A 24,435-nucleotide genomic window follows, 5' to 3' on the forward strand; every position below is an offset into this window, starting at 1 on the left:
TAGTTCTATCTTTAAATTATGCCATTTTAATTATGTGGTATCTTGGTATGAGCTGTTTTCATTCATCTTGTTTAGAACTCTCTCTGCTTCCTGTATATTTCTGACTCTCTTCCCTCTCTCTACTTCTGGGACCTGTAATGTGAATGCTGGTACAATTCGTGTTGTCTTAGAGCCCTCTTAAATTGTTCTCATTAAAAATTTTTTTTTTTTTTTTGCCTTTCTCTTTGCTGTCTTAAATGGATGATTTCCATTAGTCTGCTTCAAGATCAGTGAGGAGTTCTTCTCTATCATCTAGTCTGCTGACAATTACTTCTAATGTGTTTTTCATTTCAGTTATTGAATTATTCAATTCTAACTACTTCTTTTTTTATATTTTCTAGTTCCTTGTTATAATTCACACCAAACTTCCCTATTTAGTTAATATTTTTATTACCACTCTTTTCCCTAATTCAGTTAGCATCCTTATTCTAATGCTTTGAGATCTTTATCTTGCAAATTATTTGTTTAATTTTTTTTTTTTGCTTGTTTTTTTCTTGCTCTTTCAATTGAAACCTGTCTTCTCATTCTGTTTAACTTTCTCTTACTTTATGAAATTAAGTGAAGTGTTTACCTATTGCAGTCTTGAAGGAGGATGTCTTTGTGTGGGAGTGTCTGTGTATAATTTGCATGTGCCCAATGACTTTGTTCCCTGGTGGCTCAGACAGTAGAGCGTCTGCCTACAATATGAGAGACCTGGGTTCGATCCCGGGTTGGGAAGATCTCCTGGAGAAGGAAATGGCAACCCACTCTAGTACTCTTGCCTAGAAAATCCTATGGACGGAGGAGCTTGATAGGCTACCGTCCACAGGGTCGCAAAGAGTTGGACACAACTAAGCGACTTCACTTCAGTGACTTTGTTGGTAGAGCTGGATCTGATATCAACACAAAAGACTTGCCTTTTCCCAGAAGGTGCTGGTAGCTATCACCTTGGAAGGAAGTGGGCCTTAACATGCAGTGTCTAGACCACAGTCAGGTGTAGCTGGGGAGTCTCCTATGCTCAGTGGCCTTCACTGTCCTATTTGGGTTGGAGGTGAGTTCTAAGTTGGTGGAGCATAAATTCTGATGGTTAAATCCTAGATGGCTCCATTCCCTTTAAGTGTATGCTCTGCTACTCCCTAGCACTTGTGCTCTTACACCTGAGGAAAGCAGTGCTTGGGTAGAAGGGCCAGTGTGTGAGGCCCACAGGAGTCTGGGCATGGGCTGTGGCAGTCCCACCATAGCTGGAACCCCAAGGTGGCTCTGATACACTGCCTGTGTAAGCACTATCACAGCTTCCCTTGCTCCACTCAGATGCAGCTCAGATCCTGAGCTGCCTTTGTCCCTCACAGCTGAGCTACCCCCAGCTGCAGCAGCCTTCACCCCAGCATGGAGCTGTGTCCTGAGGCAACTGGGATTGAGGCAATCACTCAGTTTAGGATAGGATCTATGCAGGGGTGGTCCTGGGAAACTGGCCAGTGATCCCATACAGATTCAATTTGCCTTGCTTCAGGAGTGTATGTGTGCTCCTCAGGAGTGGAGTCTAGGCTTCTGACAGCGTTCCTGCACTGCCACTGGCCCTCCAACCAGCCCAACAGATTCCTCTTCTGTGTCCCTTCTTGAGGGCACAGTCCCAACCTGACTGCTTCTCTTCCACTCCTACCTGATTCTGTGTGGATCTTTCTCACACTCGTTTTGTACACTCTTTCTGCCAGTCCCCAATAGCAGTGTTTGCAGTGAGAACTGTTCCATAGGTGGAACAGTATTTTTGATGTATCCTTTGAGGGAGGCGAGTTCTACAATTCCTTCAATTCTGCCCCCATAGTCTCTCCCCCACCCAGTTATGTTCTTATTTTCTTATCTATAGACTGAGCACACAGTGGGAATAAGTGACAAAGAAAGAACGTCCAGACAGGTGATCTGTCAGTCACTCAACAATGTGTCTAGTGCCTACTAAGTGACAACTAAATTACTGTTAATTTATTAACAATTTAATATTCAAATTCAGCTCAAATATTCATGAAAAGTGCATAATTATTTTCTCTGCCCTTCCACTCAGGTATCTTTAACCTTTCAAATGAATGTTCTAAAGGCTTTGGGCACCACAAAAGCAACGATAGGCATCTATATTTCACCCTAGAATTTCTTCATTCTGCCAATCCATTAATTATTTTGCTGCTCCTGGCTCTGCTTTTTACTTTGACTTCCCTTGTTTTAGCTTCATATCATTGTTCTTTGCTAATCTCTGCCTTGTTTGGTAGTCCTATTCTGATTCATTCTCCTTGCCAGATTTCAGCATTCTTTCAGCATTTAACTTCCAGTTCAGTTCAGTTCAGTCACTCAGTCGTGTCCGACTCTTTGCGACCCCACAGCAAGCCAGGCCTCCCTGTCCATCACCAACTCCTGGAGTTCACTCAAGCTCACATCCATCGAGTCCGTGATGCCATCCAGACATCTCATACTCTGTCGTCCCCTTCTCCTCCTGCCCCCAATCCCTCCCAGCATCAGAGTCTTTTCCAATGAGTCAACCCTTCTCATGAGGTGGCCGAAGTACTGGAGTTTCAGCTTTAGCATCATTCCTTCCAAAGAAATCCCAAGGCTGATCTCCTTCAGAATGGACTGGTTGGATCTCCTTGCAGTCCAAGGGACTCTCAAGAGTCTTCTACAACAACACAGTTCAAAAGCATCAATTCTTTGGTGCTCAGCCTTCCTCACAGTCCAACTCTCACATCCATACATGACCACTGGAAAAAACATAGCCTTGACTAGATGGATCTTTGTTGGAAAAGTAATGTCTCTGCTTTTTAATATGCTATCTAGGTTGGTCATAACTTTTCTTCCAAGACGTAAGCGTCTTTTAATATCATGGCTGCAGTCATCATCTGCAGTGATTTTGGAGCCCCCAAAAATAAAACCTGACACTGTTTCCACTGTTTGCCCATCTATTTCCCATGAAGTGATGGGACCAGATGCCATGATCTTCATTTTCTTAACTTCTAGTATTTGTCCTCAAATTTTCATTCTATAGCCAGAGAAAGTGGGAGATGACAGATAAATGTGCAGCTCTTTTGACTTCTCTCACAATGAAAAGAGATTGGACACAAACCCTCTTTATAAAAATACCCACAAATATTCCTTAATTCTATCCACTCACCCCTTAGTCAAAGAAGGCCATGGCACCCCAATCCAGTACTCTTGCCTAGAAAATCCCATGGATGGAAGATCCTGGTAGGCTGCAGTCCATGGGGTCACTAAGAGTTGGGCACAACTGAGCGACTTCACTTTCACTTTTCACTTTCATGCACTGGAGAAGGAAATGGCAACCCACTCCAGTATTCTTGCCTGGAGAATCCCAGGGACAGAGGAGCCTAGTGGGCTGCTGTCTATGGGGTCACACAGAGTCGGACATGACGGAAGTGACTTAGCAGCAGCAGCAGCAGTAGCAGCAGCAGCAGCAGCACCCCTTAGTACACTTCTCCCCTTCCTAGCCCACAGCAGTAACAGCCTATAGACTCTGGGTTAACAGGGACAGGGAATAAACACTGCATGCATGTATGCTAAGTTTCTTCAGTTGTGTCCAATTCTTTGTGACCCCATGGACTGTATCCCACTAGGCTTCTCTGTCCATGGAATTCTCCAGGCAGGAATACTGGAGTGGGTTGCTATGCCCTCCTCCAGAGGATTTTCCTGACCCAGGGATCAAACTCACATCCCTTAAGTCTCCTGCAGTGGCAGGGAGGTTCTTTACCACTAGCACCACCTGAGAAGCTCCAATACACTTTGCAGTAACAACCGAAGGAGAGGCTATTCAGGGAGCAGGGAATGCCTTGCCTTTTTCTGATCACACTAGTTTCTGTTATCCGAGGCTTTACTCTCCATGGTTTCAGTACCATTAGTCAACCATGGCCCAAAAATACTAAATGAAAATATGTAGAAATAAGCAATTTATAAGTTTTAAATTGTGTGCCCTTCTGAGAAGTGTGATGAAATCTCCTACTGTTCCTGCTTCATTCTGCCTGAGATGTGAATCCTCCCTTTGTCCAGCTATCTTGCACCTTAGTAGCTGACTTGCTTATCAGATCAGCTGTCAAGGTATTGCAGTACTTGTGTTCAAGTCACCCTTATTTTACTTAAGTTTGGCCCCAAAGCATAAGAGCAGTGATTATGGCAAATCTGGATATACCAAAGAGAAACCATAAAGTGTTTACTTTAAGTATAAAAGTGAAAATTCTTAATAAAAAAAAAAAGTATGATGAAATTGCTAAGGTCCATGGTTGGAACGAATATTCTATCCATGAAAGAATGAAGAAGAAAATAGAAATTTGTACTAGTTTTTCTGTTGTACAAACTATAAAAGTATAAAACTATAAAAGTATCACATTCTGTGATAAGTGTTCAGTTAAGATAGAAAAAGCATTACATTTTTACAATAAGATACTTTTAGAGTGAGAGACTGCATTCATATGTTTTATTACAGTACATTTTTATAATTTTCTATTTTTAGTTATTGTCTTTCCTATGCCTAATTTATAAATTAAAGTTTATCACCATAAAAACAACATATGAAACATTCAGCACTATCCATGGTTTCAAGCATCCACTAGGGGTGAAATATATTCCCCAAGGATAAAAGGGGACTATTGTGCTATTTCTCCCTCAGTTACAAGTTAGAATCTCTGTAGGAAGCTCCATTGTTACATCCACATTTTCCTTTGCTCTTCCACTGAACTGGATCCAGCAGGAAGGCAGGAATCCATTTTTGAAAGATATAGTTGTGTTGTTTCCCTCTTGTTGGAATGGGTTTTCCTCAAACTTAGCAATTTGAAACAAGTAAGTATTTGACATGTCAGTCTGACCATAAATGTAATAAAAGTCAGTAAGCAAGTTTGGATGAGCTATATAATACAGTCTAAATCCTAATGTATTCACTATAAATGGATAGTTGCCTGAAAGTTGTCATGAGAGGTTTATAAAACAGAATTAATTTTCATCCTGGTAAGTGCTTTAGACAAAGGTTTTTTTTTTTTTTTTTTTTTTCAGGACTAGAAAGTAAGTTGAAAATAGGGCTTAATGCTGTAAAGAATTAAAGATTAATTACTTATCCTTTCTTGGATAATAGGGCTTCCCATGTGGTTCAGTGGTAAAGAATCCACCCACCAGTGCAGGAGCTGATGGAGATGTGGGTTTGAACCCTGGGTCAGGAAGGCCTCTGGAAGAGGAAATGGCAACCACTCCAGTATTCTTGCTGGATAATCCCATGGACAGAGGAGCCTGGTGGGCTAGTCTATGGGATCATAAAAATACCCAATTATAATTTGTAAGATTCTTACTTCTCCTAACTTTGTATGTCAATTAACTCTGTCTTGCTATTGTATTTCTAATTTTGTTTTTAATAAGAAAAATGGTCCTGAAGCATTTTAAGTGGCACATTTAATAGTAGATGTATGTTAGCAGAGTATCAGTATGTGTGGTAATTAACAATTGGAGATGGGTGAGGGATGAGGGGAAAAAAAAGGTGCTGGAGTAGCCATCATGGTCCACAAAAGGGTCCAAAATGCAGTACTTGGATGTAGTATCAACAATGAGAGAATGACCTCTGTTCATCTCCAAGGCAAACCATTCAATATCACGGTAATCCAAGTCTATACCCCAACCAGTAACACTGAAGAAGCTGAAGTTGAACGGGTTTATGAAGACCAACAAGAGCTTTTAGAACTAACACCTAAAAAAGTTGTCCTTTTCATTATAGGGGACTGGAATGCAAAACTAGGAAGTCAAGAAACACCTGGAGTAACAGGCAAATTTGGCCTTGGAATGCGGAATGAAGCAGGGCAAAGACTAATAGAGTTTTGTCAAGAAAATGCACTGGTCATAGCAAACACCCTCTTCACATGGACATCACCAGATGGTCAACACCGAAATCAGACTGATTATAGTCTTTGCAGCCAAAGATGGAGAAGCTCGATACAGTCAACAAAACCAAGACCAGGAGCTGACTGTGGCTCAGATCATGAACTCCTTATTACCAAATTCAGACTTAAACTGAAGAAAATAGGGAAAACCACTAGACCATTCAGGTATGACCTAAATCAAATCCCTTATGATTATACAGTGGAAGTGAGAAATAGATTTACGAGCCTAGATCTGATAGAGTGCCTGATGAACTATGGATTCAGTTTCGAGACATTGTACAGGAGACAGGGATCAAGATCATCCCCAAGGAAAAGAAATACAAAAAAGCAAAATGGCTGTCTGGGGAGGCCATACAAATAGCTCTGAAAAGAAGAGAAGTGAAAAGCAAAGGAGAAAAGGAAAGATAAAAGCATCTGAATGCAGAGTTCCAAAGAATAGCAAGAAGAGATAAGAAAGCCTTCTTCAGCGATCAATGCAAAGAAATAGAGGAAAACAAGAGAATGGGAAAGACTAGAGATCTCTCCAAGAAAATTAGAGACACCAAGGGAACATTTCATGCAAAGATGGGCTCGATAAAGGACAGAAATGGTAAGGACCTAACAGAAGCAGAAGATATTAAGAAGAGGTGGCAAAAATACACAGAAGAACTGTACAAAAAAAGATCTTCATGACCCGGATAATCACGATGGTGTAATCACTCATCTAGAGTCAGACATCCTGAAATGCAAAGTCAAGTGGGCCTTAGGAAACATCACTATGAACAAAGCTAATGGAGGTGATGGCATTCCAGTGGAGCTGTTTCAAATCCTGAAAGATGATGCTGTGAAAGTGCTGCACTCAATATGCCAGCAAATTTAGAAAACTCAGCAGTGGCCACAGGACTGGAAAAGGTCAGTTTTCATTCCAATCCCAAAGAAAGGCAATGCCAAAGAATGTTCAAACTACCACACAATTGGACTCATCTCACATGCTAGTAAAGTAATGCTCAAAATTCTCCAAGCCAGGCTTCAGCAATTTGTGAACCGTGAACTTCCTGATGTTTAAGCTGATTTTAGAACAGAGGAACCAGAGATCAAATCGCCAGCATCCGCTGGATCATTGAAAAAGCAAGAGAGTTCCAGAAAAACATCTATTTCTACTTTATTGACTAAGCCAAAGCCTTCAACTCTGTGGATCACGATAAACTGTGGAAAATTCTGAGAGAGATGGGAATACCAGACCACCTTACCTGCCTATTGAGAAATCTGTATGCAGGTCAGGAAGCAACAGTTAGAACTGGACATGGGACAACAGACTGGTTCCAAATAGCAAAAGGAGTACGTCGAGGCTGTATATTGTCACCCTGCTTATTTAACTTACATGCAGAGTACATCATGAGAAATGCTGGACTGGAAGAAACACAAGCTGGATTCAAGAGTGCCGGGAGAAATATCAATAACCTCAGATATGCAGGTGACACCACCCTTATGGCAGAAAGTGAGAGGAACTAAAATGCCTCTTGGTGAAATTGAAAGAGGAGAGTGAAAAATTTGGCTTAAAACTCAACATGCAGAAAACGAAGATCATGGCATACGGTCCCATCACTTCATGGGAAATAGATGGGGAAACAGTGGAAACAGTGTCAGACTTTATTTTGGGGGGCTCCAAAATCAGTGTAGATGGTGACTGCAGCCATGAAATTAAAAGACGATTACTCCTTGGAAGAAAAGTTATGACCAACCTAGATAGCATATTCAAAAGCAGAGACATTACTTTGCTGACTAAGGTCCGTGTAGTCAAGGCTATGATTTTTCCAGTGGTCATGTATAGATGTGAGAGTTGGACTGTGAAGAAGGCTGAGCGCCAAAGAATTGATGCTTTTGAACTGTGGTGTTGGAGAAGACTCTTGAGAGTCCGTTGGACTGCAAGGAGATCCAACCAGTCCATGCTGAAGGAGATCAGCCTTGGGATTTCTTTGGAAGGAATGATGCTAAAGCTGAAGCTCCAGTACTTTGGCCACCTCATGAGAAGAGTTGACTCATTGGAAAAGACTCTGATGCTGGGAGGGATTGGGGGCAGGAGGAGAAGGGGACGACAGAGGATGAGATGTCTGGATGGCATCACTGACTCGATGGATGTGAATTTGAGTGAACTCTGGGAGTTGTTCATGGACAGGGAGGCCTGGCATGCTGTGATTCATGGGGTGACAAAGAGTCAGACACGACTGGGCGACTGAACTGAACTGAATCAGTACTGTAGATACTAAGCACTCCAAGTCCAGTTTAATGTCTGTATAACTGCATAATTACCCTTGATTTTTCCCCATCTCACTCTTATTTGAAAAAAGATTTCAAAGAAGGAGTAGATATCAGTAATGTTTCTCTTGTGTGACTTGAAGTCATTAGACTGTATTCCTTAGAGTTCTTTGCTCTGTCATCCCTCTACATTATTATAAATTTGAGTTTAAGGAGATAGTAGGAGTCCATAATTGGTAGTGGTTGAGAGAAAGATTAAGGTTCTCAGTGTGATTGAAATCATTCATGTTGCCTACCCACTCTAGGTTATGAGGGAAGTCAGAGAAAGAAGGAAAGAACAATAAAATGAAACAATATGAGAAAAAAATAGAGAAGAAAATTGGAGCTGAATCCAAGAGAAAGACAAGAGAGTTTTCTGGAGTGATTTATACAGGTTTAATTTGGGGTGAGTAAAAGGGATACTGAAAGGTATCTCATGCTTTTTCATTTACTCCTTTTTCTATTACTTAGACCTCAATTTGTTGCTAATGGATTTAAGGCAGTTTAAAAATAAATGGTATGCATGTGGTGAAAACCAAAAAGCAGAAATAAAATATCAAGATGCCTCCCCTTCTCAGGCAAACACATATATATATATATTTTTTTTTTTTTTTCCCCATCCCCTCATTACTTACACTGGCTTCAGCATAGGATAATCAGCATGTGCATATTATGCCATCCACAGTATTTTTTTTAAGCTTCTCATTACATAGATTATGCAATGTGTAGAACATACTTTTGTAACAAAAGAAAAGCTCACCACCACCCCCCCCAAAAAAACCATGAATGACACAAGGAAAGAAGCCAAAACTAACAAAGTAAAGTTTTATCCTCCATGCTTTGTCACATATATCTCTCCTAGACATATTTTACATAAAGCTATAATATTTATTAAGATAATGGGTAAAATATATTTAGTAACATGTGAAACAACATCAATAGCTTGGAAAGTACTGCTGTAGGTAAAACATTGAGCATTAAACTTTAAAGTGAACCAAGATTAAGTAAAATAAGGTCCATGTCAGCCATTGCTTAGGTTAGACATGAGATCAAAGTTGATGGCCATCATAACACTTATGAAAAATATGGACAGTATTCATTGGAATTAAAAAAAAATGTGAGGTTTATGTTTCTTCTGTTTTCCATTGATCATAAATTCACCTTGTTATCAGTGGTGTTAGAAATAGCCTTAAACACATCATAATACTTAAAATTTTGGGCAACAGACACAGGCAAAAATATTTATTTTGAAAAGGTTTATTGACGATTAACCATTACTTATTTTGTAAATATTTAAATTAATGTGTCTTTTTCACTCAAGGAAATCTGAAAAAAATTCAAGATTTTATATTACTGAAAATATTATTTAAACATTTTAAAAATATTTAATATATCTAAATTAAGAACATTATTTTTCAGCCTTCTTGATGTTTCTTCATGATAATGAAATTGCATTCAATTCAAGTACATTCCTACAAGAGAATTTTTCATTTTGACTATTCTATGATCTATCCGGTCCATTAAAATATGGCACCTGATCCCATGGACAGAAGCCCACTAGACTCTGCTGTCCATGGGATTCTTTAGGCAGCAATACTGGAGTGGGTTGCCACTTCCTTCTCTAGGGGATATTTTGAACCCAGGGATTGAACCTGGGTCTCCTGCCTTGAGGGTGGATTCTTTACTGCTGAGCCACCTAAGAAGCCCTTTAATAAAAAATGAGTTACGTGATTAGTTTTTAGAACTCTAAACTTATTTGATACTTATTGTGGATGACTTCACTTGATTAATTCATGTATTCAATATTTATAGTATGCCTAACAGACATTACTAAGTTAAACAAGAAAGGTATACATATAAAAAGATTTAACAACAACTGGATAACTTTCATTTCTAAAGGAAGAAAATATATGTAAATGTATACACATTGCAGTGTGAAAATTACTATAAAAGGATTATGCACAGGATGTTCTCTAAGTTCTTTTCTTACACAGTAAAATATGAATCAAAAAGAGATTTGGAAATTTCACTCAAAGTGAAATAAATTATTATAAATGAGCTCACTGGTTATATATGCTGTGTTTTCCAGTATGGTAGCTTTTAGGCAAATTAACCATTTAAATTAATCAATTAAAGATAAACAAAATTTAAAATTCAGTTTCTCAGGTAGGTATAAAGCCATATTTTAAAGAACTTAATAATGTCATATTTATTAACACAAAAATCTTACCAAAGTTTGTGTTTAAATGACGTTTCATAGTGTTTTTTCCTTAAAAGGCAAAGATTTTTCTGGAAAGTAATTGTGTTCCAATTTAAAACTGTAAAAACACTAAGCTATGAATCAAAGGCAAGTTTCTAGTTGTCAAGTAGAATGCTGTGTGCTATTTCCTAACGAAGTCATAGCAAGAGTGTATTTTCAGTAGTGTCTTGTTTATTGTTGCATTGTTAATACTTATCAAATTACTTGATGAAATCTGAACAACAAAGGTTTATTGAATGCTAAATGGATAAATAAATACATTGAACCCATAAATAAATGAACAGTTTTTTTTTTTTTTCTTCTTTGAGAGTCAGTCAAATGAACAGAAGCAGGTAGTCATCAACTGGTAAAAAGATCACTTACTCCACCTATTATCTTAATTCTTTCCCCTACCATTTCAGAGGAAAGAATAGAATAAGTGATGACAATTTAAGAAATAACTCAGTGGATCAATGAAATAATTTATTCCGAAATAAGAATTTATGAGGCATCAGAAAATTATGGGATGGGGAGAGAGGTGGGAAGGGGGTTCAGGATGAGGAACACGTGTGCACCCATGGCTGATTCATGTCAATGTATGGCAAAACCACTACAATATTATAAAGTAATTATCCTCTAATTAAAATAAATAAATTAAAAAGATAAAAAATAAAGAAAGTTATGTTTCACTCAAGTTCATAGAGAAATTCAGGATCATATTAAGGGAGTTACTTTTAATAGATGAAATGTTTTGATGAGCAGTTCATAATAACAGTAAAGGATTAGATAAAAGTACTAAAGTATACCATACTACCTTATTTCTTTACATTTGGTTTTGTGTGTGTGTGTGTATGTGTGTTTTTTTTTTTTTAATCTGGTCTCTAATGCTGATGTGTGAGCATTCCTTTAATTCTTAATGAGGTAAAAATATAGATGATGCTTAGCCAACTATGTTTATGATAGAAGTTAATCACACTTTCATAAGTGAGGTTCATATTTCAGTTGGTGATAATGAGGCATAATTTTAAACACCGTATCTAAGAGGAGTTAAATTGGGCTTGTTATCCTAAAATCATAAAATGAGTATAATAATTTCAAAGGGAGGGGGAATTATTCTTGTCCTTTGCAAGTGTTTGAGTAAAACCTAGAATATTGATAAAAATGTTAATATCATGGCAGAGTGAACCAACTGAACATAAGAAACATGTTACTTTTTATTCATGTAATTGCCACCTGGAATAAAGGTGTACATTTGGAAGTTAGGTTGAGTTACTATGTGCTTGTGTGTGCTCAGTTACTCAGTCATGTCCAACTCTGTATCCCATGGACTGTAGCCTGACAAGCTCCTCTGTTCATGGGATTATCTAAACAAGAATACTGGAGTGCAAAGCTATTTCCTATTCCAGGGGATCTTCCAGACCCAGGGTTCAAACCCACGTCTCCTGTAGCTTATGCAGTGGCAGGCAGATTCTTTATCCTTTGAACCACCTTGGAAGCACTGAGTTACTATAACGGAATGCAGTTCAAATGACTAGGTATTCATCCCAAAGTAAGTTACTGGAGAGAAACTAGAGATTCTAGAGAGTGACTTGCATCGGTTGGTTAGAAGTAAACAGTTCAATTATTGGATGGTGACAAAAAAAAAAAAAAAAAGGAAGCATTTTGTTCAGCAAGCTAATAAGTAGGTTAATGATTTCAAGTTGCTTATTAGAAGAAATAGTGCTTGTACCATGATGAATTTAATCCTTTGAATGCAGATATTTAGCCAGGAAAAAGAAGCCTTAAATAACCAAGTATTATCTGCTTACATTAGAGTGATCTCATGGTAAAAAAAAAAAAAGGGAGATGGTTTAAGATTGGAGCATCTGAATTGTTATGCAGAAGTGAGTATCCTAAAAAGCATAAACAGGTGCAAAAGCAAAGCATAATTGTTATATTTATTTATTTATTTATTGAAGGATAGTTGATTTACAATGTTGTGTTCCCAGGTGGCTCAGTGGTAAAGAATCCACCTGCCAATGCAGGAGACATGGGAGATATAAGTTCAATTCCTGGGTTGGAAAGATCCCCTGGAAACGAAAACAGCAATCCATTCCAACATTCCTGCTGGGAAAAATCCCATGTAGCCTAGTGGGCTATAGTCCATGGGGCCACAAAGAGTCAGACAGGACTGAGTGACTGAGAAGTCACATTGGTTTCTGCCATACAATAAGACAAATCACATAAGATAACAAAAACAAATAACAAAAAACATAAGAGATGTGAGTTTGATCCCTGGTGGGGAAGAAACCCTGGAAAAAGGAATGGCTACCCACGCCAGTATTCTTGTTTGGAGAATTCCATGGACAGAGAAGCCTGGTGGGTTACAGTTCAGGGGGTCGTAAAGAGTTGGACAGGACTTTCACTTTCAGTACTGTTTTAATCCTTATTGAGTGGGGAGGTTGATGCATAAATGCCTAGAACCCTCTCCTTGCCAGAGACTGGTTTTCACAAGTCAAAGAAAGAAGCAAGACAGTTCCTTGTGGTATTTCACAGAGCAACTTCTGCCCTTAACGGCAAACTGAGCTGTCATAACAAATCACAGAAAGAGCCATCTCAACCATATTCCAGTATGTATTTCTTAACATCATGACTCAGCTTTTAAACACCTAAAATCAAATTGCCAACATCCATTAGATCTTAGAAAAAGCAAGGAAATTCTAGAAAAACATCTGCTTCATTGACTATGTAGAAGCCTTTGACTATGTGGATCTAAACAAACTATGGACAATTCTTTAAGAGATGTGAATATCAGGTGACCTGACTTTTCTCCTGAGAAACCTGTCTACAGGTCAAGGAGCAACAGTTAAAACCAGACATAGAACAACAAGCTGGTTCAAAATTGGGAAAGGAGTATGACAAGGCTGTATAGGGTCACCCTGCTTATTTAACTTATATGCAGAGTACATCATATGAAATGCTAGGCTGAATGACAAGTTGGAATCAAGAATGCTGGGAGAAATATCAGTAACGTGAGATATGCAGATGACACCACTCCAATGGCAGAAAGTGAAGAGGAACTAAAGAGCCTCTTGATGAGTGTGAAACAGCAGAGTGTAAAACCTTCTTAAAGCTCAGTATTCAAAAAGCAAGATCATGACATCCAGTCCCATCACTTCATGGCAAATAAATGGGGTAAATGTGGAAACAGTGACATATTTTAGTTTCTTGGACTCCAGAATCACTACGGAACGTGACTTGCAGCCAAAAAGTTAAAAGACACTTGCTTTTTGGAGGAAAAGCTAAGTCAAACCTAAACAGCATATTAAAAATTAGATACATCACTTTTTTGACAAAGGTCCCTATAAGTCAAAACTATGGTTTTTCCAGTAGTCATGTACAGATGTGAGAAATTGGACCATAAAGACGACTGAGTGCTGAAGAATTGATCCTTTCAAACTGAGGTGCTGGAGAAGACTCTTGGGAGTTCCTTGGACTGCAAGCAGATCAGGCCAGTCAATCCTAAAGGAAACCAAACTTGAATATTTATTGGAAGAACTGATACCGAGGCTGAAGCTCTAGTACTTTGGCCACCTGATACAAAGAGCTGACTCGTTGGAAAAGACCCTGATGCTGAGAAAGATTAAAGGCAGGAGGAGAAGGGGGTGACAGAGGATCAGATGATTGGGTGGCATCACTGACTCAATGCACATGAATCTGAGCACTCTGGGAGATAGTGGAGGACAGGGAAGCCTGGCATGCTGCAGTCCCTGGGGTCTCAAAGTCCAACATGACTTAATGACTGAACAGCAACCACAGTTTAACCTTCTCTTCCCCTACTGAAAGGCATCTTGGTTGCTTCTAACTTGTGGATATTATGAATAAAACTGTTATAAACATCTATGTGAAGATTTTTCTATGATTTGGATGAAAATATTAAGGATCATGGCTGCTGGATCGTATAGTAGGAATAAATTCAATTTTGTACGGAATCGTCAAATTGTCTTCTAAAGTAGCTATACCACTTTGTGTTCCCACCAACAATGAAGGAGAATTCTTGTTTCTCCATGTCCTAATCATCCTTTGATGTTGTCAGTGATCTGAATTTTGGCCATTCTGATAGATATATAGTAGTATCTCATCATTGTTTTAATTTGCATTTTGATTCCATTTTCAGTGTCTTTTTGCTCAAGGATAATTCTAAATATTAGGAATGAACAGAGTGGTAATTTTTTAATCTGTAATTCATCCTCTAGGATGCTTTGAATTGCAAGTTATTGGAAAATGACATCATGAAATATAGATATGCTCCCAAATTTCCAAGTGAGAATTAGTGTATGCTAACTGAAGAAAATACACTGATGATATTAAATTTTCTGAGCTTGTTTCCAAATGGTAAGTTTACCAAGAATGCCAATTTAAGCAAAGGGCTATCATTGGTGTGTAAATTAAATATCATTAAATATGAAAATTTTAATGAGAAATGAATTCATTTAATGATTTTCATCTCTGAATATAAGATTCTGAATATTTGGAATTTGAAGATAATTATATATTAAATGACTTATTTTGCTTGTTTATTATTTTTACATTTATTTTAAATTCATTGTACAGATAGACTTACTCAAGCATGTTCCTAAAATGTTGCCTGGCTGAACTTTTACTACAACTTCTTCTTTGCTCATAAATCTTATGCTTTAAGAAAAAAGGACTGGACAAATCCCTACAGGTGCTTCCTTGATGTTTGTTTTGAAACATAATATAGTGCTATGATTTTGGTCACCAAATAAAGAGCAAAACTGAGCAAAAATTGGAATTCTTTAAGATATATCTCCAAATAAAGTCAAAATATTTCAACATTGTACAAAATTGTATGTATTGCAATAAATTAAAAAATATATATATAAATTTATTTATTTTAATTGGTGGCCAATTACTTTACAATGTTGTATTGGTTTTGCCAGACATCAACATGAATCCACCACGGGTGTACACCTGTTCCCCATTCAATGCTATCTATCTTATTTATCCAATACAAGGATCATATTGTATCACTTATTAATCTATATAGACTTATAGAAAAAGATAAAGTGAAATGTTGCCAGCAAGCAGAGGCCTTACCACCAAATATTTATTCTCATTGTCATGACCCTTCAATTACACATTTAACTCAACCTGATACTGTTTTAAAATCTTCTGAAATATTAAGGGATATGCATTTGAGGTAAAAAACACTTATTTTAGGACTGCACCTGAAATATCATCATGGAAATTAAAATATATATATATCTATTTCAATTTCAACTAAGTGACAGAGTAGATATTGCATGAGTGACCTTGTGAATTTGAAGTTCATTTAATTAGAAAATTTTCTCCAGAGTCAAGATAAAAACAGTAAGAATTTATATTGACCATTTTCTTATTTAAGCCATATTAGGGATCAAAATATATTGCTAAATCACACAAGTGATACAAAGCCATTTAAACTGAAAATTAGAGTTTTACTTATGTAGATGTGGAATTTCAACTTACCCCTGTCTGTGTCATACAGGAATACAAAACAGTTCCATTCATAGTGATCCAGCAGACTTAAGAGGGCTCCTCTTAAGGAAGGCCTTAACTGCAACACAAACTGGCTCTCCCCCTCAGTAGGAAAACTTGGTGTGATGAGGGAGATATGCAAGGCGCTGCAGAATGAGGTCAAGGTATGTACTGACCTCTTATCATAGAGTCCAAAAATGGCAAATACTCCTCTGGAATACTGGGAACAGACTAAAACAGAAGAAGAAGAAGGAAAAAAAAAAAAAACTATTAGCACACTTTAAAATTGTTGACTCCACATCTACAGTTTATGAAAAAAATTTCTGAATTATTGATACGTCAGGAATATAATATGAGGAAAGAGAAAAAGTGAAGTGTGCAATCAGTCATATAAATAATTAATGAACTCTTGAGGCTGTACTCAGTGCTCTGCAGTAAATGAGATAACAAGAGGTTTACTCAAGAAACCAATTTAAATTAAGGAACATTTGACTAAAATGAAATAATATAGAGCTCTCCATGATAATGTGACAAATCCTATGATAGAAATTTTTAAGTATGACAAATCCCAATTTTTCTCTGTATGTTTTATTATATGCAAAAATATGATATTATAGTTTAAAATGTCTGATTATTAATTAGAGAAGCATTTAAATTACAGGGACGTGATGCTGGAGACCTACAGGAACCTGCTGTCTGTGGTCTATTCATCGGAGAAGGCAATGGCACCCCACTCCAGTACTCTTGCCTGGAAGATCCCATGGACGGAGGAGCCTGGTGGGCTGCAGTCCATGGGGTCGCGAAGAGTCGGACACGACTGAGTGACTTCACTTTCACTTTTAACTTTCATGCATTGGAGAAGGTAATGGCAACCCACTCCAGTGTTCTTGCCTGGAGAATCCCAGGGACGGGGGAGCCTGGTGGGCTGCAATCTATGGGGTCGCACAGAGTCGGACACGACTGAAGTGGCTTAGCAGCAGCAGCAGTAGCAGCAGTGTTATCCTTCTTAAACTATATGCATTTATTTGTCTTTTCTATTTTTAATTAGATTGCTTTTGCTACTTAGTCTAAATTGTTGCTTTTTTTTTTTCTTTTGCAAGGTAGGTTTCAGTTTTTACCACAACTTTAGAGTTCTCTTGATTTACATTTGAAAACAAGAGGTTATTCTATCTGAAAAGTCACTATTGTGCTATCCTAGAAGGTTAGTGGAATTGTGGCCAGTTGTGTAGTTTCTGCGCATGTGCATGCTTAGCCTCTCAGTCGTGTGTGACCTCATGGACTGCCGTCCGCCAGGGCTGCTCTTTTCATGGGGATTCTCCAGGCAGGAATACTGGAGTGGGTTGCCATACTCTCCTCCAGGGGATCTTCCTAACCCAGGGATAGAACCTAGGTCTACCCACACTATAGGCAGATTCTTTAACCATCTGAGACACCAGGGAAGCCCAAGAATACTGGAGTAAGTAGCCTATCCCTTCTCCAGGGGATCTTCCTGACCCAGGAATAGGACCGGGGTCTCCTGCATTGCAGGCAGATTCTTCACCAGCTGAGCTACTGTGTAGCTTCTAGGTGGAAGCAATTTTCAAACCCAATGGAACCAAGTTTTCCTGAAGTATTTAAAAGAACTTCAGGTAAATAAGTGCACAGGCTCATCTTGACCTTTCTTTCCCATGCTCTCAGTTGTCACAAGGACAAGAAGGCCAATTCATAAAGAGAAAAAAACCCAAAAAACCAAAACCTTTTCTCAAGATTCTTGCAAAATCATATTCTGATCTCTCTTTTGATATGAATGATTTCAAACTTGTATGACTTTTAAATTAAAATTTAATGGATACAGACCTGCATTAAAGGATACTCTTTTTGTATATACAGTAAATCAAGAATGTTTGAATTCCAAATTCTTACAGTTAATCACATATGGCTAAAGGCCTATTTCTTCTGGGTTCATATAGCTAGCTTAAGAACTTTTTTAGTTATAGAAAGGTTTACTTACAGATTTAACTGATAAATTCATTAAGAAGCCTAGAATGTTGGATAGTAGATAATTCCTTGTGAAATATAAGAAACTTGCAGTAATAGGCTCTTGAAAAAAATAGCAATACTGATAACATTTGTATCTATGTTCTATATCTGGGATTTAGGAAATTATGAAGACTAATTATATAAGATAAATTAATAAAATCTGGAAATGTTTCTTTTATTCTTTTCTATTGTGTGTCTTGAAATTGGGGATAGAGTCTAAGAGATTTAATTAAATCAGAAGAGGGTAACAATTAAAATAAAAGTGCTATTGATTTTCTTTAGATGATGTTCTCCCAGAGATACATGCATGTTCCACAAAAATTAAAGCCCAACTAAGGGACCACAGTCTATGCTCATCCAAATAAGACTAAGATAGAACTGACACTGGGCAAAGGAGAAGCCCAGACAAGACAGTAGGAGGGGCGCAATTGTGTTTAAAATCAAATCACAGACCCACCAGTGACTCTCGGAGGGTGCAAACAATTTGTTCTGTGCAACAGGACCCAGGAAATGGAGAGGTGACCTAAACAAGAGACTGAGCCAGATCTGCCTTCGAGTATATGAGTATCTTCTGTGGACGCACAGTTCAGCAGTGACATGCCAGGGGACAGGGGCTCTGGCTGCAGCAGTACTTGGGTGCAATCTCAAAAATGACAGAATGATCTCTGTTCATTTTCAAGGCAAATTATTCAATATCACAGTTTACAAGTTTATGCCTCAAACATTAATGAACAGGAGCTGAAGTCGAATGGTTTTATGAAGATGTACAAGACCATCCAGAAATAACCCCCCAAACAGATGTCCTTTTCATCATAGGGACCACAGTGTAAAAGTAGGAAGTCAAGAGATACCTGGAGTAACAGGCAAGTTTGGTCTTAGAGTAAAAAATGAAGCAGGGAAAAAGCTAATGGACTTTTGCCAAGAGAATACACTGGACTGGTCATAACAAACCCTCTCTTCCAACAACACAAGAGCTGACTCTGCATAAGAACAACACCAGATAGTCGGTACTGAAATCAGATTGATTATATCCTTTGCAGTCGAAGAAGGAGAAGCTCTAGACAGTCAGCAAAAAAAAAAAAATCAGGTGTTAACTGTGGCTCAGATCATGAACTCCTTATTGCAAAATTCAGACTTAAATTTAAGAAAGTAGGGGAACCTAATAGGCCATCCAGGTATGACCTAAATCAAATCCCATATGATTATACAGTGAAAGTGACAAATAGATTCAAGGGATTAGTTCTGATAGATAGAGTGCCTGAAGATTTATGGATAGAGGTTCATAACATTGTACAGAAGGTGGTGATTAAAGCGATCCTCAAGAAAAAGAAATGCAAAAAGACAAAATGGTTGTCTGAGGAGGCCTTACAAATAGCTGAAAAGAAAAAAGAGAGAGAGAGAGAAGTGAAAGACAGAGGAGAAATGGAAAGATATAACCATCTGAATGTAGAGTTCCAAAGAATAGGGAGGAGAGATAAGAAAGTCTTCCTAAATGATAAATGCAAAGAAATAGAGGGAAAAAATAGAATAGGAAAGACTAGAGAGGTTTTCAAGAAAATTAGAGATACCAAGGGAACATTTTAAGCAAGATGGGCACAATAAAGGACAGAAACTGTATGAACCTAACAGAAGTAGAAGATATTAAGAAAAGGTGGCAAGGATACACAGAAGAACTATGCAGAAAAGATCATAAAGACCAGATAACCACGATGGTGTGATCACTCACCTAGAGCCAGATATTTTGGAGTGTGAAGTCAAGTGGGCCTTAGGAAGCATCACTACAAAAAAAGCTGGTGGAGGTGATTGAATTCCAGCTGAGCTATTTAAATCCTAAAAGGATGATGCTGTGAATGTGCTGCATTCAGTATGCCAGGGAATTTGGAAAACTCAGCACTGGCCACAGGACAGAAACAGGTCAGTTTTCATTCCAGTCCCAAAGAAGGGCAATGTCAAAGAATGTTCAGACTACCACACAATTGCTCTCATTTCATATGCTAGCAAAGTAATGCTCAAAATTCTTCTAGCTAGGTTTCAACAGTATGTGAACTGAAAACTTTCATATGTTCAAGGTGCATTTAGAAAAGGCCGAGTAACCAGAGTCCAAATTCCAACATCAGTTGGATCATAGAAAAGTAAAGAGAATTCCAGGAAAACATTTATTTCTATTTCATTGACTACACTAAAGCCTTTGACTGTGTAGATCACAACAGACTGTGGAAAATTTTTAAAGAAATGGGAATATCAGGCAACTTTACCTACCTCCTGAGAAACCTGTACTCAGGTTAAGAAGCAACAGTTAGAACTGGACATGGAACAACAGACTGGTTCCAAATTGGGAAAGGAGTATGCCAAGGCTGTATATTGTCACTCTAGTTATTTAACTTATATGAAGAGTATATCATGTAAAATTCTGGGCTGGATGAAGCACAAGCTGGAATAAAGATTGCATGGAGAAATATCAGTAACCTCAGATATGAATATGACACCACTCTTATGGCAGAAAGCAAAGGAGAACTAAAGAGCCTCTTGATGAAGGTGAAAGAGGAGAGTTAAAATGTCTGGCTTAAAACTCAACATTCAAAAAACTAAGATCATGGCATCCGGTCCCATCACTTCATGACAAATAGATGAGAAAACAATGGAAACAATTAGAGACTGTATTTTCTTGGGCTCCAAAATCACTGCAGATGGTGACTGCAGCCATGAATTTAAAGGACATTTGCTCCTTGAAAAAAAAGTTATGACAAATCTAGACAGTATATTGAAAAGCAAAGACATTACTTTGCAGCAAAGGTCCATCTAGTCAAGGCTATGTTTTTTTCCAGAAATCATGTATGGATGTGAGAGTTCGACCACAAAGAAAGCTGAGCACCTAGAATTGATGTTTTTGAACTGTGGTTGAAGACTCTTGAGAGTCCCTTGGGCTTCATGGAGATCAAAGCAGTCAATCCTAAAGGAAATCAGTCCTGAATACTCAATGGAAGTACTGATGCTGAAACTGAAGCTCCAGTACTTTGGCCACATGATGTGAAGTGTTGACTCATTAGAAAAGACCATAATGCTAGGAAAGATAGAAGACAGGAGTAGCAGTGGATGACAGAGGATGAGATGGTTGGATGGTATCACTGATTCCACCATGGACGAGTTTGAGCAAGCTCCAGGCGATAGTGAAGGACAGGCAAGCCTGGCATGCTGTAGTCCATGTGTTGCAAATAGTCAGGCATGACTGAGCAACTGAACAACCACAACAATGAATATATAGAATGTCAAGAATCATATGAGATACTGTATGTAAGACTGGACTTCCCAGGTGGCTCAGTGGTAAACAATCCACCTGCCAATGCAGGAAATGCAAGAGATGTGGACAAGTTGATCCCTGTTTCAAAAAGATCCCCTGGAGTAGAAAATTGTAAGCTCAAGAGCCACAGCTACTGAGCCCATGTGCCAAAAATTCTGAGGCCCATGTGCTTTGCAACAAGAGAGGACAACAAAATGAAAATTTCCTGCTTACCACAACTAGAGAAAAGCCCATATACAGCAATGAAGACCCAGCGTAGCCAAAAATAATAAATAAAAAAATAATTTAAAAAAATCCCACTGACCAAAGCTACCTTGCAAAATCATGTATTTTTATTGCTTTTCTCAAATATTTACATCCTTTATTGTCTCAAATATTATGTAAACATGTTTTAATACCCCATCCATAATCTTTTTGTGTTTGCATATTTAGTGAAACCTTACCACTGTTGTTTCCCCTTATTTTTGGATGAAAAAAAAAAAAAAAGACAATCCTGGTTAATGTGAGAAAAACACATCTAAATGTGAAAATGTTTAAAAAATGTCTTCCTTTTGTCTGAAGTGGGATCATGGAAAAAGCAAGAGAGTTCCAGAAATACATCTATTTCTGCTTTATTGACTATGCCAAAGCCTTTGATGTGTGGATCACAATAAACTGTGGAAAATTCTGAAAGAGATGGGAATATCAGACCACCTAATCTGCCTCTTGAGAAATCTGTATGCAGGTCAGGAAGCAACAGTTAGAACTGGACATGGAACAACAGACTGGTTCCAAATAGGAAAAGGAGTATGTCAAAGCTGTATATTGTCACTGTGCTTATTTAACTTATATGCAGAGTACATCATGAGAAACGCTGGACTGGAAGAAACACAGGCTGGAATCAAGATTCCCAGGAGAAATATCAATAACCTCAGATAAGCAGATGACACCACCCTTATGGCAGAAAGTGAAGAACTAAAAAGCCTCTTGATGAAATTGAAAGAGGAGAGTGAGAAAGTGGGCTTAAAGCTCAACATTCAGAAAATGAAGATCATGGCATCTGGTCCCATCATTTCATGGGGAATAGATGGGGAAACAGTGGAAACAGTTTCAGACTTTATTTTTGGGGGCTCCAAAATCACTGCAGATGATGACTGCAGCCATGAAATTAAAAGACGCTTACTCCTTGAAAGAAAAGTTATGACCAACCTAGGTAGTATATTCAAAAGCAGAGACATTACTTTGCTAAGGTCCATGTAGTCAAGGCTATGGTTTTTCCAAAGTACTGGAGTTTCAGCTCAGCATCATTCCTTCCAAAGAAATCCCAGGACTGATCTCCTTCAGAATGGACTGGTTGGATCTCCTTGCAGTCCAAGGGACTCTCAAGAGTCTTCTCCAACACCACACTACAAAAGCATCAATTCTTCAGTGCTCAGCTTTCTTCACAGTCCAACTCTCACATCCATACATGACTACTGGAAAAATCATAGCCTTGACTAGATAGATCTTTGTTGGCAAAGTAATGTCTCTGCTTTTCAATATGCTATCTAGGTTGGCCATAACTTTTCTTCCAAGGAGTAAGCATCTTTTAATTTCATGGCTGCAGTCACCATTTGCAGTGATTTTGCAGCCCCTCAAAAAGAAAGTCTGACACTGTTTCCTCCATCTATTTCCCATGAAGTGATGGGATCAGATGCCATGATCTTCATTTTCTGAATATTGAATTTTGAGCCAACTTTTTCACTCTCCACTTTCACTTTCATCAAGAGGCTTTTTAGTTTTTCTTCACTTTCTGCCATAAGGGTGGTGTCATCTGAATATCTGAGGTTATTGATATTTCTCCCAGCAATCTTAATTCCAGCTTGTGCTTCTTCCTGTCCAGAGTTTATCATGATGTACTCTGCATGTAAGTTAAATAAGCAGGGTGACAATATACAGCCTTGATGTACTCCTTTTTCTATATGGAACCAGTCTGTTCCACTTGTTCTACCTGCTGGTCATTATGACATTTGTAGATACCCAAGAAGTAAACAAATTCTCCACTCTGATGGCTTTGATAAGTTAGCTGACTTTGTTAGCATTTATGAAAATCTATTGCCTTGAATATTTTCCCCAGCCTTTTCTGCTACAGAAGTGCTAGGATACGTAGGCAAAAGGTTAAAAAAGACAAGAGCTTATTCATTAAATAGGTCTTTACATTTTACTAAGAAAATTCACATATATTACCTCATTTATTATTATTGCTATTTTATTGTTGTTACTATTATCATTTACATTTTATATGAATGAAAATATTAATTATTCCTTAGGACATGAAAATATAGGTCACAGAAATTTATCTAATGTTAAAATTATTCTCTTTGGAACTGCTAATTTCTTCCTCTACTCATTCTTTATTTTTTATTTTTACTGATGTGCAGTTTATGTAGAGTATTACATAAGTTTCAGGTGTACAACATAGTGATTCACAACTTGTAAAAGTTATATTTAATTTATAGTTATTATAAAATATTAGCTATGTTCCCTGTTTTGTATAATATGTCTTTGTCTTTTATCTATTTTATATATAATGGCTGTACCTCTTAAACCACTATCCCTACTTTGCCCTTACCTAGTCCCATTTTCAACCACCTGTCTGTATTCTGTATCCATGAGTCTGTTTCTATTTTATTATATTCACTAGTTTGATTTATTTTTTAGATTCCACACAATCACATTGTACTTGTCCTTTGTGTCTGAATCACCCTACCCAGTCAATATATGTTCCAAATCCATCCACGTTTGTTGCAAATGGCAAAACTTCAGTCTCCTTTATTGGTGAGTGACATTGCACCACATACATACACCGTATCCTGTTTATCCATCTATCTATTGATAGACACCCAGGTTGCCTCCATAGCCTACAACTGTAAATAATGCTGCCATGAACACTGGGGAGCACATATGTTTTTGAATTAGTGCTTTCATTTTCTCCAGTGGCTTGGTGGTAAAGAATCCACCTGCAAATGCGAGAGATACAAGTCAGTCCCTGGGTTGGTAAGATCCCCTGGAGAAGGGAATGTCAACCCACCCCAGCATTCTTGTCTGGGAAATCCCATGGCCAGAGGAGCCTGGTCAGCTACAGTCCATGGGGTTGCAAAAGTGTTGGAAATGACTTATCAACTAAACAACAAAAACAA

At 38.0% G+C, this 24,435-nt stretch overlaps 1 protein-coding gene across 7 annotated transcripts in view; it reads right to left on the reverse strand.

Annotated features, from left to right (window-relative positions):
- GRIA4 (glutamate ionotropic receptor AMPA type subunit 4) overlaps positions 1–24,435 on the reverse strand; it is a 635,903-nt gene that overhangs the window by 396,268 nt on the left and 215,200 nt on the right. For all 7 annotated transcript variants that reach the window (XM_040257825.1, XM_040257824.1, XM_040257823.1 and 4 more), the window contains one exon: positions 15,952–16,191. In XM_040257825.1, the coding sequence (XP_040113759.1) occupies positions 15,952–16,191 (240 nt within the window). The remainder of the gene's footprint in view (positions 1–15,951; positions 16,192–24,435) is intronic.

This window comes from Oryx dammah, unplaced genomic scaffold (assembly GCF_014754425.2).
Source record: "Oryx dammah isolate SB20612 unplaced genomic scaffold, SCBI_Odam_1.1 HiC_scaffold_17, whole genome shotgun sequence".
Taxonomy (NCBI): Eukaryota; Metazoa; Chordata; class Mammalia; order Artiodactyla; family Bovidae; genus Oryx; species Oryx dammah.